This window comes from Haliotis asinina, chromosome 4 (assembly GCF_037392515.1).
Source record: "Haliotis asinina isolate JCU_RB_2024 chromosome 4, JCU_Hal_asi_v2, whole genome shotgun sequence".
In the NCBI taxonomy this organism is placed as follows: Eukaryota; Metazoa; Mollusca; class Gastropoda; order Lepetellida; family Haliotidae; genus Haliotis; species Haliotis asinina.
The window spans coordinates 64,259,535-64,280,025 of NC_090283.1; the positions used below are offsets into that span (position 1 = coordinate 64,259,535).

The window sequence follows — 20,491 nt, forward strand, 5'->3', positions numbered from 1 at the left end:
TTAATGACGAGAGCTCCTTTTTCGTCCAGTGGCAAGATACCTTTAACAAAACAAGCTTGAGTACATGTGTGGAAATCCTTATGTAATATGGGCCATGACCTTGAATACTGAAATGTATTGTTTGTTTGTTGTTTGTTTTCTTTTGTTTCTTCTTCTTTGTGTGTGTGTGTGTGTGTGTGTGTGTGTGTGTGTGTGTGTGTTTTGGTGCGTGTGTGTCTGATAGCGGCGTAAAACCACTATCACCCACTCACTCACTCACTCAACAGAGACCACAACTACAACAACGACAACAAAAACAATAATATATCTTTATTTACAATCAAAACACCGCTGACAAAAATGAATGAGTAGAATACACGCGGCATATACTTTTGCCTGTGCATGGAGCGAGTCGTACAAATATACACTCATCTGAAATACAACAATGTACACCCTGTAATAAATATGAATATGCTGTATATTATAAAAAATGAAATTTGTTATAATGGGACCTATACTGAGAATGACATTCGTGGGAAATTGTCTGTGTGTCCTCCAGCATTCATTATTGCCTGAAGCCATGAGCACTTCATCGTGGTTGTTACGCTAACACTGTCCCGTCACAAAACATTAGCCGGAGATACAGCTTTATGGCATCCTAGCGGTGACACAATCTCCCTTGATTGCAAACATAGTACGTACAGCAGCTGACACATGAAAATAATGTATATTTCAAAATAATATCAATGATAAAAGTAATGACTGCACCACATTTCATCAGCGGAATGTACACTTGGCTGAAATACCTAGCCGATATGTAATGGAAACAAACGTTTATTTCTATATAAGGTTGAAATATATTTCTCGTACAAAACGGACGTTGTATGCTATTGTAATGAGTACTTGGTGGGTACAACCTTCATTTCATAAAAACATAAATAAAATCAGAACATTTAAACTGTCCCCGTAGTCGAACTCGAAGGTCAAGCCGGTGCCGCTTTAATCACTACCTGTAGACTGGATTTTTGTCTCAAGTTAAATAGTTAGCTGAAAGTAGAAACACTCATCAAATTTTCAATCCGCGAAGAAAAAAGCCTCTCACAGTTCAATACGTTCAACGTTGGAGTGTTATTGCCATGGAACAGCTACTTTATGATTTTCTGGACAAAATTCTTTACTGTCACCCCCTTCACTTTTCCCAACATTAATAAACTAAACTTCCATTCAGTGATTGGTTGTTTCGTTTCGTGTACAAATGGTTTTTTTTTCTTCCAAACAACACTCGTTGTACAATCGAACCGGTCTTCAAAGTGGCGCTACCTACTCGCCCACAACGTGGTATATTAAGACCCCCCGTTAAAATGCAATAAACAGATACATCATGTACGTCGATGGTTTTCATCAAGATCCTGATCTTAAGCGTTAAATATTAGTTAAAATGAGGAGCCTGTAGGTTAATTTGAAGCGAGTTATCATACATCAGATATTGCGTTAAGCTGCAGGAGAGAGGGTACAGACAGGTACAATACAAACAGCCCCGAGACATCGCTATGTACATAATCAGATATCGATATAGTTCAGGACACTTATATAACTGTGGCAAAAAATAACATGTGTCATCAATATTTGGCTGATCGACTTACTATAGATGAGAATGAGTGATTGATAGAGTGCTACACTTCCAACGAAACCTGTAACTATCTATTTCTGTAATGACCTGTCAAGTCGTCCAATATTAAAAATACACCAATAATTTCACTTAATCACCATGTCACGCGCGTTCAGAAGTCCAAGGACCAAAGATCGCCATCAAAACATGTCGCCACATCAAATAACGATATTGTATAAGCAGTAAACTGCAGGAATTCCAAATCTTCTCTCCATGTACAGTGACCGCGTTTCAGGTCATTCACACCACAACTGTCTTCGTATGATATTGACAGTCTAGTAGACATTATGCACGCAAAACGCTGTCTACTGCGTAATTCTAATATTTGAAATGATATACAAACATTCTTCAAAATATTTAGATGGTGTTTTTGGTCTCTTCCATTTTGTATTGCTACCAAACAGTGACAAAATGTAGCGAGAGTCTTTTAAAACAGCTGATGGCTACTAAAAAGTTATAAAAATAAATATTCTTTTAAATATCCAGTTCATGTTTCCAAGGGATGGGTGTGTCACAGAGGCTCAATGGGTGAAGTAAACGACCCTTCGGGATAAAAGGGCGTATCTAGAAAGTTATTCGAGTCTTCACCGATTACAACTTGCAGACGTGGCCAGGCGGTTTCAACACACACATTCTGTACACAGCATCTAGTATCTGACCCGGGGCACAGGTCATCTCCATAGCAACGCCACCATTACAAAGATAGAACTTGTTGCACTGACTCTGATGCGGTTCGATAGTGTTGAAGGCTCCAGGTGGACAGGGGTTCGAACCTGAGAAAAATAAATATGGAACTTTTGAAATATGAATGTCCATGGTTGGTGTCCCCTGTAAGACGGTACAAAATACCAACTCGCTCACTCGTTCGAAACACAGCCACAAGTTTATGGGTTGTGGCGAGCAGTTTTTCCTTTTGTACGATATCTGGGTTGAACGGAAATGCGCAAATGTGTGCTTAGTACGCTCAGATGTAGAGAATGATGGCTGAAAACAATTCGCCGTGGGACGCACTATATTATTCATTGTACCCACAACATACCTGTGACATTGCTAAGTGTTTGGTTCTTTTCTCCGGGGTAGTTACCTGCATCAGCCCACATGATAAAAGATTATTTTGAGGCTCTAATGAAATATATACTGAGGCTCTAATGAAGTTATACAGTTCTCTGTCACAGGACCCTCATATGACAGTAAGGAATCATACACCTAAATTAGGGTTCACGCACAGGCAATCTGTAGCGCAAATGGGGTTGCGCAGCATAGAGAAAATGACAAGTCTTCTCATATGGGAGCGAAGCGAGCAAAGGTTGGCAACATTCTTCCGGATTTTCATGTCAAAATAAAATATCGCCACCATCAAAGGTACACTCCCATTTTCTCACTTGGTTGTGATCTCAGATTTCCTACCACATGTTTAAAAATTACTCACGTGAAACATATTTTATTCAATATCTTAAGCGCCATTCATGGTATTCAGATCGGTTGAACGGAGTGACGGAACAAGAATAAACAGAAATGAAAAAGAAATACTATATTGCCTAATTTCATCATGAACCTGTTGGAGTTTATTTGTCTTATCTGTCGCTATTGTTGGATTTTCGTAACATTTATTCTACACAAAACACTTCTGGCGTAATGGGTGAATGAAGTAGGGGAGGTAACTGTAAATATTCCATATGGAATAATACTCTCCTGTTCCTTCACACCGCTGAACCGGAAGCTGGAAGGGGGAATAGAGGCGAAGAACGGCCTGACATACCACGAGATGCGCTTAAATTGTTGAATAAAAAATATTTCACGTGAATAATTGCTCAACATGGGGATGGAAATGAGAGAGCACAGCCCAGAGAAGAAATGGATGTATACTTTTGATGGTGGCGAAGACTCGGCTCGAATCCCCACATCGATACAATGTGTGGAGCGCATTTCTGGTGTCCCCACCACTGACAATGCTGGAATATTGCTAAAGGTGGCATAGAATCACACTCACGCACTCTCCGAGTCAATTTTAACTGTTAACCCCTTACCTGCAGTAGTCGTGGGAGGAGTTGGTACGGTTGGTATGAACACAGGGGGCGTGGTTCTGAGAGGCCCACGGGTGACAACGTTTCCATTGGATATGTATCTCTGCTTGACCCTGATTGACCGCTCGTCGAGGGTCAGGGGCCCCACCACTAGCCGGTCCTCTGCCTCTGGGGTTCGAGTCCACTCAATGATGATGTCGGGAACTAACGCCTGTAAATACTCCTCCTGCATGCCCCGGAACCTCAGACTGAACCTCACACTGAAGGGGTTGTTACTAGAAAACGAGAAAATCCCACTTGTTACTCACACTGATGATTACATTAGACCGCCGATAGCGATCCGACCACAGTTTTGTCTCCCCTTATACAGCCCACAGGACAATTTCAATTCAAGTTTCGTCTCTTTCTGTCAATTAAGTGATAAACTGAAATATTTGGAAGCGTATTCACTGACAACACTGTCCAATATGATAAGCTAAATTATTTGGAACAGAATATCTAATTGAGTATACAACACTAATAACAGCCCAAACTGAATTATTTGGAACAGAATACGTAATTGAAAAAAAAGCATCGGTAATACCGTCTATTAATTGAACGAACACCTGCAGTCTTTGGGAACGAATGCTCAATTGAACACACAACGTTCATAACATTGTCCATTATATGGTAAAACTCAATTACTTGGAGGCGAATGCAGAATGGAAGAATAAAAAACAAAACAAACAAAAAACCAAACAAAAAACAAAAAACAAACAAAAAACAACAACAAAGAAACAAAATACCCCAACAAAAACCAAAACAAAAAAAACATCAACAAACAAACAAATATGACTCACCTGATAGACACAACACGACAGCCAAAGTAGTCAGGAAACCGGTTTCTCTCCATGAATTTCTTACCAAGCTGTAAACATAGGAAATCAGAAGCTCAAGTAGCACTCAGTGCCATTAGATGACCTATCAGTGACATTTTAGTACAAACACTGCTGCCATCTCAGCAAGTGACCATCAACCGTACTGGGTACAAAGCTGGCAAAAGGTTGGCTTTCATGATAAACACAAGAACTTTGTGATACTGACAACCACCATATGGATGAGTAAGTCATCAATCTGATGTAAGCATATTCTGAAATACGAATTGTCTGCCTTAGTTATTGAACTAGAATATTTAGTACTTACGAACTTGTGTTTGCGCATGTCTTACGTAAGAGTGCCATTAACGGATATCATGTGTGTCATATTTACGAACTTGTTTAAGCGCGATGTCTCACTTACATTCAGACATTAGCGTAATATATACGAAGAAGAGTGTATGCGTAAGTGTAAGTGGTGCAGAAATAGTGAAATTCGCACTTATGGCCATGAGTTTGTAAGCCATGTTAACAAACCGACAAAAGAGTATTTACGAACTCTTACAGTGAAATTCGTACTTTCGAACATGAATCAGTATGTGATACATACAAAACGACAGAAGGGTATGGCGTACTTACGAGCAGGAAATAGTGAAAGTTGCTCTTACGAACATGAATCAATACGTGGTACTTACGAACTGACAAAAAGGTATGGCGTACGATCTGAAGGCTGCCGAGGAAGTGTCAGCAAAGGCAGGGTTGTATGTCATGTTGAGGATGTTAGCTCTCAGATCCAAAATGGTGAACGTAGCTGTGTAAGTAAAGACATAAAGTTAAATGGTTAGCGCTTTACTACACTGGCTGGGTGGAATTCGTAATAAAACGGTCCTTTGTGAACAGGTATCTGGAGCCCTATCAATGATATACATTGGAGACACTGTCCTCTATGCATCCCGGGACAAAACGTGCGCACACCTGCAAAGGTAACGGGATCCAGTCTCTTGGCTTTCTCTGTCTTAAACTACCCGCCCGTGATGTTCCTTAACTGATTTGATTTAATTCGCTCGTCAGTCTACCGGACCAATCAGAAGGCGAGTTACAAACATGCCCCAATATGGCTATTGATTATAACAGAACCTAATATAGGACGACTAAAAATTAATGACTCGCTGAAAAAATGGCCATTGCCATGCGTAACGGTTTGTTTATTGACAGTGTACAAACTGCTCTACACTCGTGCATTCACGACGGTTTCTTTGTAAGATATATATATATATATATATATATATATATATATATATATATATATATATATATATATATATATATATATATATATATATATATATATGTATATATATTGACGTGGGTGTGGGGCGAGGTTACGGAAACAGACGAGTGGCGGCGAATGGCACATACGTAAACCGGCATCAACTTTAGCCGTATACCGGGGACCAATGAATTTCATGTTTAAGTTGTCCAATCGCAACCTAAAGCAAACGGACAGCGGTATGTGTGCAAACACGTACATGTTGAGGTAGACATGACCTCGGTATTTGCGTGCGCAAAATTCCCATTAGGTCGGTGTCCCGTGAAAAACAGGGTTAGCACCGATCTTCAGTAACCCATGCATGTCGGGAGAGGCAACTAACAGGAACGGGTGGTCTGCCTCGTTGACTTGATTGACACATGTCATAATTTCCCAATTGCGTGGATTGATGCTCGTGCTGCTGATCACTGGATTGTCAAGTCCAAACTCGGTAATGTACAGACAGCAGTAATATAGCGGGAATATTGCTGAGTGCGGCGTAAAACTAAACGCTCTCGCTCACAGGCGGAAAGCGCGCGTAAAATCTGCAAATCATCATAATCATCATCGTATCTGCAGGGTTACTTACAAGGAAGAGGGGTGGTGGGGGCCGGGGTGGTGGAAATGTAGCTCCACTGTATCAGGATTGACTCCCCTGGGGAGTCCGCGTATAACAGGAAATCACCAATCCGCAGCCAGCGTCTCCCGCCGAAATTAAACACAGTGGCTGAAGAGTTTATGATGTCGTAGATAAGGGGGGCACCGAAGTCGTATGTTCCCGAGACGAAAACGTTGGCAACGAGGGTTGGAGTACCTCCGCCTCTGATTAAAACAAAAGCATTTTTCGAAGTCTTAGATCATATTCTCTATCACTTGAAGACATCTATGAAACATGGTGGCGTTACAAATATTTACATGTTTTTGTTCTCTACATGGCGATGTTCGTGTCCCTGAATTAACAGCCTTTAAGTCTTGTTGTTGAAATGAACCACAAACTGACGGACAAAAGAAAAGAAAAACAGATATATAACACACGTGAAACTTGGAGCAACAATTTTACGTTTGTCAAAACTAGGCTGAAAACCGTCACAAACCGTTTCAACACATAAGAAACACGCACGTTTTCCGACAGAGAGAGGTGTTTCATGGAAATGAAAATGACATTATTTGAATCAGAATATTCCTTTACTAATCATGATGAAAGCCGAATTCAGTCATACCAAACCGCTGATTATATTTAAACAAACACAGGTTTTTCACCAACACATCTGGCTGACTGTGTATGAGAAAACAATCGCGAGGCAATATTCGGCAGATACTTACTGAATACCCTCAACTTTGCAGGTATAATATCGGTCACGAACATAACTGTTTCCAAAAAATTGCCGAATCTGAAAAACAAGAATTCATTTTATAACATAAATCTTCGTAATGCTTCTTTCTGTGTAGTTGTTTTGGGAGGGAGAAAGTGTGGGTGGTGTCACACCGCTTTAGCCAACCTCACAGCCATACCCTCCCTTGAGTGCATGAACAGAATTTCATGCATGTGATACAACATACACTATGTCGATGTTAATAAAAACAAGTTAGCAAATCAAGCTGAGTACAGACAACATGTTTTGGTTCAACTTTATTGCTGCCCATTTTACACGTGTAATTGGTGCTTAAAGGTACTGTATGAAATAAAAAAAAAGACTGAAAAAAACCCTTTTTTCTTCACATTTATGTAGTTAATATGTGAGAGGGCATCTACAGTGTGATCTGTTGTTTTCAGCAGCTGTTGGCAATTTTTAAATATTTTTGCGGGGTTTTACAAGTAAACATGTTTTTCTGGATATACAATTACAGTTAGGCCGATGTGGGTTATTTCGACATGTGCTATTTGCAATTGTAAAAATATTAGGGATACAGAGTAACGGTATAATTTTTTTCTTTTTTCGACATTATAACATAAACCTTTAATATTGAATACGCTCAATATCATACAAAATAACATAACATACCATCAACACTAAAAATCCGAAACAAAACCAAATAATCCAATAATTATTTTATGAGCAAGGTGATTTCCTAATCACGTCATAAAAGAAACGAAGTGAGTGCTGAATTGGACGTGTTTTCTGTCACGACGGTCCAGATAACTGACTTTTTTTATAGAGTGTAGCTAAAATGGATCCAGCTTCTAATTAGCATTGCTACAATTGAACGAATCAAACGAGTTTTAAAGTGGCAGGATACTGAATGATCGAATGTGAAAAAGAATCTCTACTGTTTAAAACTGCTCTTTTCTTTTAAGTGTACGAGGAGATTTTAGGCGGTGTGTGTTAATGGATTACAACCGGCTTTTAGCAATATTCCAGAATTATCACTGCGGGTGACACCAAAAATTGGCTCCACATATTGCAGGGGAATTGAACACGTTTCTTCGGCGTGACGAGTGAACGCTTTAACCGCTAGGCTACTCCACTGCACCAGTTGGGATAATCAATCTTTAACAAAAGTTGAACTAACCTCAGCACAGAATCTCTCAGTGATTTGCCGGTAGTAGCTTGATGACGTGTCTTGCATGGCTGTAGAGTAATTGCCTGGGTACATGTTGAAGTTGATCTTGTACAGCAGAGCATCTGAGAAAGGAGGAGTCAATGACGTTGAAGACGTCGTGAGTACAACATATAACACACATGTATATGGCAATATATTTACAGTGTTCATAAATAGTGTTTCAAAGTAACAGGACATTGGGTCCTGTAAGTTTCAGATGTCTGTCTGACCTACAGAATAACATTAAACACACATTTCAGATTTAACATTTACACAATTGACATTGAATTTATTAACATTATATTATGACAAACATTAAACCTATAAACAGAGAACAAGTGTCACATGCCACAAATAACAACTTCAGACAAAGTTATTCTGATATATTCAGACACTGGGGCCATCAGGTTGGGAACTTTTGTCTGACCGTTGGCAAATCTGCCGGATTTGTCAGTGTCAGACAATATTCGTGAACACTGTGTTTAAAAGGGGCAGTGTCCAGAACAACACGTTTAGTCGGATTCGACAGATATCGGATTAAACAGAATGTCGAATTAGACATGTCGGATTAAGAGAATGACGGATTAGAAAGAGAAATCTGATATAGGATTAATAGATATTGGTTTGCACCTAGTCTGATATACTAGTACGTACAAATCACTATGATAGATCAGTACTGCCCGTTGTTATGTATTAAATATGTAGGACTCAGATTCATGGCAGGCCTCAAATCCGTCGCGGATTTCCAAATCCACGGAAGATTTTCAAATCCATGGCGAGTTGCCGTATCTACCATCATCTGTGGCGGATTTCCTACTCCCCGTCATTAGAACATTTCAGCGCGGTCGGAGAGGTGATAATGGCAGTTGTGTGTTTCTAACATACTGATATCCTAGGGCCTAGATTTTCGAAGCTGTGTTAGCACTAAGCTCGCCTTTCGATATTGCTAATACGACTGTCATAGAACTAAGGGAGCTTCGAAAATTTAGGCCAACCTAATTATCGAATACGTTTACTTTCCATTGAAATATTCAATAATACATGACGAAAGACAAAGGAGTGAATAAAGAGTAAAAACGTTTTATTTGTTATACATCTAAATCTGCCCAACACGTGTCTGATGTCTGTTCAACTGGAACCTGCGGGAGGTTTGAGTGTCCGTCACCTTGTACACTCGGTCACAGCTAGAATTCTTACATGCTGTGACAGTTCCCTTGCTCATCGTGGGGTTTGATCTGAAACAGACCGCTTGTCCATTCCCCCGGTAGGACAAATCGTCCGTCACGAGCTTTTCTGCAAAGTGCTCCGGCGGGAAGTCTCGGAGGCTACCACGCTGACGCGCACATCGCCAGTGGTTGTGGAGGCAGGGATTTCCTGTGGTCCAGTGCGTTGTTTTTATCAATGATTTTTACCATTTTTTCTTTGATGTAACATCGCCGTTGCGGAGTGTCTTCATAGACACTTTATTTAAAATCGCTTTTGATAGTCCGAAATAATTCTTAATGATTTTCCTTACCAATCTGTCGCTGGCTGCAAACGAGAGGATCTTGAAACTCTTTACAATTACCCATTTCAGATTCAACATTTTCAGTTTTGTATCTCACGTGTTTTTACAATGTCGTTCCAAAATGTTTCTGCATTGGGATCTTTTGATATGGGTTCGGGAATCTTTTTCAATGGTTTCCATTTTCGTAGCTTAGTTTGAAAGATTTCCCCGAGATTACTATCGCCAAGAACGCCTAGTCCGATAACATGGGGAACGGTTTGTGTTTATGACGTCATCGAGTAATGACATCATGATGACGTCATGTAACAATAATACTGAGCAATCATTCTTGCTACGGATTAGGAAACCCGCCAGAAATTAGGGACTCGCCACAGATCTGAGTCTCAAATGTACAAATAGCGATCCATGGAGGTCAAAGTTAACTATTTGAAATGGCACATCAATTTTTTCCTCCGTCACGCAAACGTGACCCGTGAAGATCCAGAACAGAAGTGATCTTCAGTAAGTTAGTTGCGGAGACTGATGCGGAAGCTGTTTTTTAATCAGCAAATCAGTGTCGTCTTTTTCCGACGTCGCAAAAATGCACAAAGCATGTCGAATGACGTCAGCCAAAATGTACTATTTTCGGTAATTTCAATGGCTATTACTCCGTTAGAAAGGATGCAAAATTAGTCAAAACAAATCTGCAAGAACAGGAGAATAAAAGCATCGAAGAACCAACGTATTTTATCGGATTGGGCTATCCATATCGTTAGATATCCCGCCATCAGAATATGTTTTAATCGAATTTGAACTGATTGTATCATCGAAAACAATGATAATGAATCATAAAACGTTTTTGACAAACTCGCACCTGGTCAATCAATTTTCATAATTGTTTTGGTTATAAAAACGACACAAACAGATTCAATGAACAAGACAATTCCTTTAAATATGTGTGCCTATACTCTAAATAAAATCGCTTTTATCAATATCATCAGTTTTATAAGTTTGAATTAACTCGCTGTTTATTAACCTGTTCATATGAAACTGCAATATTAGTCCCAATGCACTGAATATTGTACATCACAGGAACTAAAGCACATGTTGCAGTAATTAATTGTAATGGCTACTATCACTTGTGTAGATCTTCTAATACTTGTGTAGAGGCATAAACACTTACTGAGTCACAATTTCCCATGTAAATATTATTCAAACAACCAAAAGCTTTCAAAGATTAAAAACGCATACCCTACATCCACATATGATATAATGTTGAACAAGAATATATGTAGATACTGCACTTTGTTTCATGAAAAATATTTGAACGATACGCAAATTATCCATGACAATACTGAAAGTGCAATCGGAATGATGTGGCCATTGTGTTTACACTCGTTCAACTCACCTTCACCTCAAAGAAATTGCCTAATATGTGCAACAATGTTGACATGTGACATCACTACCTATGACCGATTTCGTTCAAAATGGCGGCTTCGACAAGGGTACATAGGATTTTGCGAAGACTCTTTCGTTGATGCAGGGCTCTTTTGTACATAAGTGTGAGCTTTGAGTAATCAGAATTATTCTGACTATCTGGTATTGTTATATGTTTTTATCGCTTACACTGTAAATGACAGAAGAAGCCAGAAATAGTGATAAGTAACGTTGTCGTTCTGCGTGATTATGCGTCATGGCGTCACGCTGCACTAAAAGTTTGACAGTTTCTTATGCATTATCGAATGGTTGCGCTGCATCTACTTTTAATTTGCTTTTTCTTGCTACGATACTCTTCCCCTGAATATACTAAGCGTATTCAGCCAGTGTAAGCAATGATTAGACGGCTGGATGTCGGAAAATTTCCGAAAATGCTACGCAGTGTAAAATCGGAATGTTTCTTTGTTAAAACTTTACATTTCACACAAGCACAGTGTTTCGAGCAAGCGTACGTTTTCACACCCATTATCTTTCGTTTCGTTTTATCTAGACAGTTTGTATTGGTGACAAAGACCATTTGTAATTTGATTCTAAGATGTGTTGGCAATTCAGTGATGCGTTTGTAGCAGCTGACTATGAAATATACGTGATTAATAGGCGTCTCAATACCGGCCTTCTGGAAACGTGATTTTGTCAACACTATATATATCCAATATGCCGGAAAGCGCACTTCGGCGTTCGTATTTGAAAGTGTATTTTCGTAAACATCCCAACCGATTCTGGGTTCATCGGCGACGTTTCAGACTTAGCATTACTGGTTACATGAAAACTTGATATCAGCAGTGATCATGAATATGCTATTTTTGGAAATTTAATACTCCCAGTATATATCCGATTTTCACGTTTAAAAACATACAGCAAATAATGCTGTGAATCGCGATTTTGTATTGTGTGAAAAATGTGGCCATTTACGATGGAGCCAATTTTGAGAGGCTATTTCAAGCACTTTAATTTTGTCTAAGATAATTGTGGATGGTATCCAGAAACAAGGAAATTCACGAGGAATTCAAAACAGTGAATTATATTTGTGTGCGTGATATATTTAGAAATGTATTGGTCTTCAAAGGGAGGGTTGAAGAGGAAGGACATATATGTCCCTGTGTCATCCAGGGGGTTAATCAACGAAGGAAGAAACAACTAAAATAGCGGAAACGTGGAAAGATGGTGGTTTTGACATCAACTATAAGTGAATACATCGCAGACCCCATTAGTTTGACATCTATTTGTCAGACAGTGACTTCAAGAATCAGGGCCTAGATTTTCGAAGCTCTCTTAGCGCTAAGATAGTCGTAAGTTGATGTTAATGTATGGCACTTGATACTATCTTAGCGCTAAGAGAGCTTCGAAAATCTAGGCCCAGAGCGCTCTGCTCCGAGGGGTGTAGTGTAGATATATGCTATGTTTGGTTTTCTTTTAACGCCGCAATATTCAATAATCCAGCTCTATGACGGCTGTCTCTGAACAATCGAAGGACCAGACAATCCTATGATTGATATCATTTGGATGCCCCATGCATCAACCAAGTCAGCGGCCCTGACCGCCCTATCCCGTTAGTCCCCTCTTATGACAAGCATGGGTTGCTGAAGATCCATTCTAACCCGGCTCTTCACATGTTCATGGAATTGATCACTGTTCGCCATGGTCACAAATCAGTGATAAATCGACCAGATATACTTGTGACTGATGGTAACATAAGCGTCACAATATATCAATTTTATATAAACCCACAGTACCTAAAACATATAACATGAAATATGTGTTGAAAGGTGTTAGGTGTTTTTCTTCCTAAAAAGCTAATTTTTTTACCTCGATAGAGACAGTAAATGATATTTTTGTAAAATATTATTTTTGATAACTAATTTTCGCTTTTCTCACTGGAGTCGGCGGTGGCGTTAATGTTAAGTTAACAAAAGCGTGGCCTGATGTTCAACATTTGTGCTTACCGTATTTCACTGGCGGTGTCGTAAAGAGTGGAGGTAGTGTGGAGTAGTTGTGGATGTGGACGGTGAAGTTGTCGATGGCTATCAGCATGTTACCCACACGTAAACCAATCAGATCCAAGTAGTTCTCTCTCGGAGCGCCCTCTATCAGAATACCAACAACCCTCTCACTCATCTCTTCCGGTTGCTGTCCGATGAAGACGAGGCTGTAGTTTATTCGCAACGGATCGCTCCTGTTAAATAATAAACAGAGAACACATCACAAACGGCGCTGGGGCAGTCGAACCAGTGGTCGATGCCATGAACAATGGCCTTCGCAATTGGTAACTACCCGGTCATCATCCGTTTGTTTGTTTAACGACTCGCAATATTTCCTCTCCATGACATCTGTCAGTAAAATATTAAGTCTGGACAACAAAACCCAATGACCAACATTATGGGCATCTGCTAACATAATATTAGGAAACAATGGCATGTATCTACCAAATCACTGAGTGAGTGAGTAAGGTTTTACGCCGCTTCTAGCAGTATTCCAGCAACATCAATGTGTGTGACACCAGATTTGGGCTTCACACATTGCACCTATATGGGGAATCTTCGACGTGACAAACTAGCCCTTTAACCACTCGACTATACCACAGCCCCAAAATCATTGTGCCTAATCCTGTCATTAGCCTCTCATGAGTGTGTATAATTGCATACCACACTCCGCAGTAATACAGCTATGTGGCGGCAGTCTGTAAATAATCCCGGACCAGACAATCCAGTGAGCATGAGCATACATCTCCGCAACTGTCGTACGATGAAATTTGTCAAGCAAGTTGGACAGTCTGACAACCCGATCCCGTTAATCGCGTCTCCAGTTAGCAAGGTTTGCTATAAGACCAAGTCAAAATCATATCTTCACAGCTAAGGCCCCTTGGAATCGACCATTAGTATGGTCGAATTCTCTTTGACTCTGAACCACGACGACAAACACTGGAATATTCATTTATCTTAGATTACCGATAATGTGAAATTCTTGCAATATTTCTGCTCTATCTCACAGGATACCACTGAGAGCAGATGTAATCCAGGGAAATATTATGAAGTTTACGGTACACACGTGAATATGTCGAATCTACACGACTTGTAGTCAGGAAACTTGAACGGATGATTCAACAGCAACTGCGATATCTGAAAAACATAAAATAACACCAATATATAGCAGTCTTGAGGAGCATACATACTGGCCAAAGAGACTAGGAACCATAAATGTTTAAGGGAATTCCGTTGCGAAGAATTTGCGCACAATTTCATAAAACGTATCCCAAACATAGTTACATGTTTATCTTTGAGCTAAAACGCGAAGCTTTATGTTGGCTCATTTCAAGGGATACACAAATTCTTAATCTATGATGCGCCATATTACATATGGGTCGGGTCAAGGTAAACTAATTGTGTGATGGAATGGTTTACTTCTGTGCTACACATTTATGTGCATTTTGACGCAGGTTTACACGGATGTCAAGCATCTGATCTGTCCCAGAGAATCTCACATAGTGTCTTTTGACATAGAATACATGACAACGAGTTGATCGCTATACGTTTGAATGTTTGATATGAAGAGGAGTTTTCTCCTATTTCTTAAAATTGTTAATAGTAACAAACAGTGGACGGCTTCAGTGGCAGAGGCATGTGATGCCTCAATGATGTTGGAATGGTAATATATGACGTCACAGTGCGTAATCTGTTCGCTCTCGTGCAAGTAGCCAAGTGAGCCAGGTCATCAGTAGGTCATCACTCTGCGAGCTATGCGAGGCATCCAGGGCTTTCTAATGCAGATCATTGGTGCCAGTTCGTCTGGAGACCAGTTTGGTATAAAGGCAATACGCTGAATCCCTTTGACTGTTCCGTGACAATGTGCACTTTCCCCCGGGTCATCATATTCAATATCCTTATCTTTATTCGATTAAATACTAAAGTATCATTACTCTTATTTTTAGAATTTTAATTTTTTTAATAAACCCAAATTTCAAAGAGTATTTATTTTTTAAACCCTATCCCATGTGGTAATCGTACATAAACATACATGTTATTTTCTTATACGGGGTGTAGAAGTGTACCTACCGTTGGCTCATATATGTGTAGTGATCTGTGGGGTTATTTCATGAACTATATCCCTGTCATTTGTATTGTGTGCACAGGCATTGGGAGTAAGGTGCCAAGGGAGAAAACTCCTTGCGCACCAAGGAAGATAACTCACGTCATTACAGAACAACTTTTCCCTCAATTTGAACTCGGCGGAGTTCACGTTGCGCAGTGATTCTGACATCGTCAAGTTGAGAACCTCAAATGACAGCTTCAGCTGGTAGGAAGCTGTAACAGATGTTTAACAATATCATTATCTTGAAAACGCCCTATGGACGATAACGAAAGTATTTACTAACATACTGTTTTTTGCTATAGCAACAGTGCGATACTTAGGGTGACTTCCCTTTTTTGTAGCACAAGGCCTCAATATTGTGTGGGTGCAAGAGTACTGTGTACAATAAAGGTTTCTCTGGGGCACATTTCTCAACTCGATACGGTATCATTGCGTTAGTTTGTTAAATATTGCACTCAGCATTGCGGGTAAACGCCGCACGTGTAATCATGTGACCAGTCATGTGACTTCAGTCTTGCTCAGTGTACAGTGTTTATGGAGGACGTGTTTGAATATAAAGGAGTTATCTCCCTTTTTATGTTGGTTTGTGAATGGTTTGTAAAGTTTATTTTTGTTGTGTTAGTGGTAACAAATGATGTAGGTTTATGTAAATCAGCAATAATCTAGGTATATGGCGGTTGTTTGTAAATAGTGGAGTCTGGACCACACAATCTAGTATTCAACATCATGAGCGCACAATTGGGATACGATCACCACGTGTCAACCAACTCAGTGACTCTGACCATCTGATCCCGTTGGTCGCCCTTTTCACGACAAACATGTTTTGGTGAAGATCATTTCTAACCCTGATCTTCATGGGTTCTTCCAACAAGCATGGGTTGCTTAATACAACTGCACGTTCTGTAGGGATCTTCATCGGGGTGAATCATTATGAAGCGTATTGTATTTTTATAATAATATGGTTATCTTGTTTGGATAGTGTGGCTATTAATACAGATGCCACTCAAAACTGCTGATTCTGCAAGTAGAATCAATAGGCCTCGAAATCAACATTTTCGAGTTTGAAGGTTTTTGCGTGAAGAACCTTAACGGTGCATATTCAGTGTTACCGCCGAATTCAGAATCAACAGCAACAACAAAAGTTTTATGACATTGTAACGGCATAACCTCTTCAACCCACCTTCAGTCGTGGTCGGCATCGTCGTTGTGGTGATAGTGGACTGTGTGGTGTACGTGGACGTCGGTGCAATGGAGTGTGCCCACTGTATGGTACTGGAACTCCTCGTGTCCACAAGGATATAGGAGAAGTTGGCCCACATGAGGAACAACTCTCCAATGTCCAGCACTGTGTAGCCATACAGGTTCAGTCGGGGAGCTTCCGTTTCCAGGACGTCCAGAATGTCAGCCTGGAGCCGACTGAACACCGGCGTCTCGAAAGCAATGTAGAACTTGAAGGTGTCCGGATCGGTGCTGGAACAAGACAACTATCAATAAACATCACGCTGGAGAGTCATCAGTCGAAAACCGTAACCGATTTCGTTATGCGAAAGAGCCAAAATTGTCGATTAAAGTTATATACGTGGATCATTCTAGCGAAATGTGGCAGCTGTCTTGCCTAAATTGTTTTCATAACAATGATAGCTACATACTTTGTATTCAGTCGCTCAGTTATGTTGATGTTGATTATTTCATGAAATTATCGATCTATTTTCCCTGTAAGGGTTCTTAAATCTTTAACATCCAGTGCATCTCGTTTGAGCAGACAAAAGCCATGTTCAGATTGTTTTTATTCTCTTTGTGACTGATGTTGTGGGTTCTTTCGGGCTCAGATTCGAGTATTCATTGAGTAACTTGATGCGCTTGCAATGTGGTTTTATATGACGGAGATCAAAGCTGATGCGCTCACTTGTTTACTCTGCGAATTGCAGGCGGTCGGGAAGTATTTATTCGTTAAAACGATTTGGACAAAAAAACCAAACAAACAAACAGACAAAAACCCAACCAACCAATCAACCAAACACCCCACCCCACCCCAAAAAAAAAAAAAAAAAAAAAAAGAAAAAAGAAAAAAGACAAAAAAAAAAAAAAAGAAAAAAACCCAACCAAACGAAAAACGGCATTACAGCAGTCCTGGACCCTGGTCCTCAACGCGATCGCAGAGCTAAGCTGATCGTAACCCCAGTACTTTAACACAGACGTACGGCTGTCGTATTGAGGAACAGGGCCTTGACAGGCACTTTACGTTAAACGCATTTTATGTCTCATCTCACTGCATCAAACGGTCTCTCTCATGTGGTTCTTTTATCAAATAATGTCAATGAAAATCATTCAGTTTATCAAAATAGCCTTACCGAAACTGTGTCTACCACATTGACATTTCTTGCTCATAAATTGATAAGCACATTTTCGGAACATCACTTACGCAATTTTGATAGGACTGTCTTAGAACACAACTGTTTAAAACCTCGATACAAGACATTCTCTGAGTAGCACTTACCCAAACTCTGATATATGACATTCTCGGAACACCACAGACAAGTAAGTTCGTTGGTACAGTTTTCGGATCTGAAACGAAATCAAATGAGCTTCAGTTCGACAGGAAAACCGGGTTATTATACACAGAAGCGTCCATATAATATATATAATATAAGTGTAGTTGCATGTAACCTGGATTGCACTCGTCACGGCGCAAGCACTGCTCCATTCGTATTTACATAATACAATAATTACAATTCGCACTGACATGACATATTTACTATTTGGAAAGAAAATGTTCAAGAATTGAGACTCTTTAATTCAGGAAACGTTCAAGGGAACTCACGTCATCACAGAACTTTTTCTGCACGAGTTTGAAGAGCATGGAGTCTTTGTTTGCCAGGTCGGGGTGATAGGGGAAGTCCAACAGACCGAACCGGAATATCGCCAACACGTATTCTGAATGACGTAAAACGACATTCTAACATCGAGCATCATATAGCAAATTCTTATACTGAGGAACGTGAAACAGCCTGGGGTCCGAGTTACAAAGCGATCGTAACGCTGTGACCGACATAAGCGTATCTTAAAGTATGTAGAGAGTTACGATCACCTTATGGCTACGTTCGCTTTGTGAAACGGGCCCTGGACGTGATCTTCTGATTCCTTGGCCGGTCTGATATGTGTACTGCCATGGCAACCGGTCGGGTAAGTGTCAGTGAGTGTGGTTTTATGCCGCTTTATGCAATATTTCAGCAACGCCCACGACAGGGAACACCAGAAATGGGCTTCACATATTACGCCCATGTAGACAATCGACCCCTGGGCTTTGAACGTTAACTAGCATACATCCCTCTCATTTTGCATCTCAATAAAACTCAATGAAATATAGTGATAAATGTAAAATGGTCCGTGGTTGGAATCCCAGCACGGTTCTCGAAAATGTAATGACCGTGTCTAAAACATCTTTTCCACTACTAATAACTTTAAGACAGCTTCAAGAATAGTTTTCCGTAACTTCAGAGTCAATAAGACATCTGGCAGCTGAGACGGGCGAGTCTCGCTGACGTCATCACTCACCCGGGGCTTCAGTCGTAGTATAAATCGATGACGTCATTTCCACGGACGTAAAGCTGGTCTCGATGGTACTCGTAACGGGAGGCGTGGAGGTGGGCGGGGTCCAGAACAGGGTGGTGCTGTAGGGCTGAGGGGGGACGATATGGAGGGTGTAGTTGCTCCACACTAACAGCAAGCCCCCAACGTCCAGTACTTCATGCTCCCGGATGTCCATCTTGGGTGCCCCCTTGTACAACGTGGCAATTATGTCCGACATCAGGTTGGGGAACACCGGCGTTTCCAGGGCCAAATGGTACCGGATACGGCCGTCAGGGCTAGAGAACAGGGGAAATGTCAAGGTGAAGTAAAGTAAAGATGACATTGTGGTGACATTATGTGATGGTTCAAGATCATAGGTGGTACGAACTGACACGTCAGTATTTTGAGAGAGAGAGAGAGTATGTTTTGTTTCCGCTTTTAGCAATATTCCAGCAATAGCACGGCAGGGGACACGAGAAATGGGCTTCACACATTGTACAAATGTGGGGAATCGAACCCGGGTCTTCGTCGTGACGAGCCAACGCTTTACCCACTAGGATACCCCATCGCCTCTCAGAATTGTGATTATAAAGTGAAGGGTAAACTGCCACAGTATCGGAAGGCGTATGTCCAGTATCAAGGTCACGTGGTGTCTTGTCTGGAAAAGGTGAGTGAGTGAGTGAATACTTGAAGCTCAATACTGGCATCCGTGTCATTAAAAAGCTTTGAAATCGCTCCGTAGATGGGAGTGAGTTTGGTTCTACGCTACATTCAGAGATATTCCAGCAATAACGGCGGCTGGCACCAGAACATGAGTGAGTGAGTTTAGTTTTCCGCTGGTTTTAGCAATAGTCTAGCAATATCACGGTGGGGCAATCGAACCCGGATCTTTGGCGTGACGAAACAACGCCTCAACCGCTAGGCTATCAGAGTTCTTCGCACAAAGTACCTTACGTCACGAAACATCTCAGTACAGTTTACGTTAAAGTATGGGAGCTACGATCACCTTATACGTACGAAAGATCACGTCATACGTACGACAGATCACGATGTACGTACGGCAGATCACCGTATACGTACGACAGATCACCATATAGGTACGACGACCGATCACGTCATACGTACGACCGATCACGTCATACGTACGACCGATCACGTCATACGTACGACAGATCACGTTATACGTACGACAGATCACGATGTACGTACGGCAGATCACCGTATACGTACGACAGATCACCATATAGGTACGACGACCGATCACGTCATACGTACGACCGATCACGTCATACGTACGACCGATCACGTCATACGTACGACCGATCACGTCATACGTACGACAGATCACGTTATACGTACGATAGATCAACGTATATGTACGAACGATCACTTATTACGGTCGATCAATCACCTTGTAAGTACGACAGACCACGCTATATACGTAGGATAGATCACCGTATACGTACGATCGATCAC

The 20,491-nt window shown here is 40.7% G+C and overlaps 1 protein-coding gene across 1 annotated transcript in view; it reads right to left on the reverse strand.

The window, feature by feature from the left end:
• Positions 1–293: 293 nt before the first annotated feature.
• LOC137281094 (mucin-16-like) overlaps positions 294–20,491 on the reverse strand; it is a 43,769-nt gene continuing 23,571 nt past the window's right edge. Inside the window, exons 21-34 of the mRNA XM_067812228.1 lie at positions 19,001–19,311; positions 18,267–18,379; positions 17,943–18,010; positions 16,626–16,915; positions 15,545–15,657; positions 14,405–14,475; positions 13,303–13,532; positions 8,347–8,459; positions 7,159–7,226; positions 6,425–6,657; positions 5,222–5,337; positions 4,512–4,579; positions 3,676–3,947; positions 294–2,421 (exon numbers count right to left, since the gene is read on the reverse strand). Of these exons, the coding sequence (XP_067668329.1) occupies positions 2,240–2,421; positions 3,676–3,947; positions 4,512–4,579; positions 5,222–5,337; positions 6,425–6,657; positions 7,159–7,226; positions 8,347–8,459; positions 13,303–13,532; positions 14,405–14,475; positions 15,545–15,657; positions 16,626–16,915; positions 17,943–18,010; positions 18,267–18,379; positions 19,001–19,311 (2,248 nt within the window). The 3' untranslated portion in view covers positions 294–2,239. The remainder of the gene's footprint in view (positions 2,422–3,675; positions 3,948–4,511; positions 4,580–5,221; positions 5,338–6,424; positions 6,658–7,158; positions 7,227–8,346; positions 8,460–13,302; positions 13,533–14,404; positions 14,476–15,544; positions 15,658–16,625; positions 16,916–17,942; positions 18,011–18,266; positions 18,380–19,000; positions 19,312–20,491) is intronic.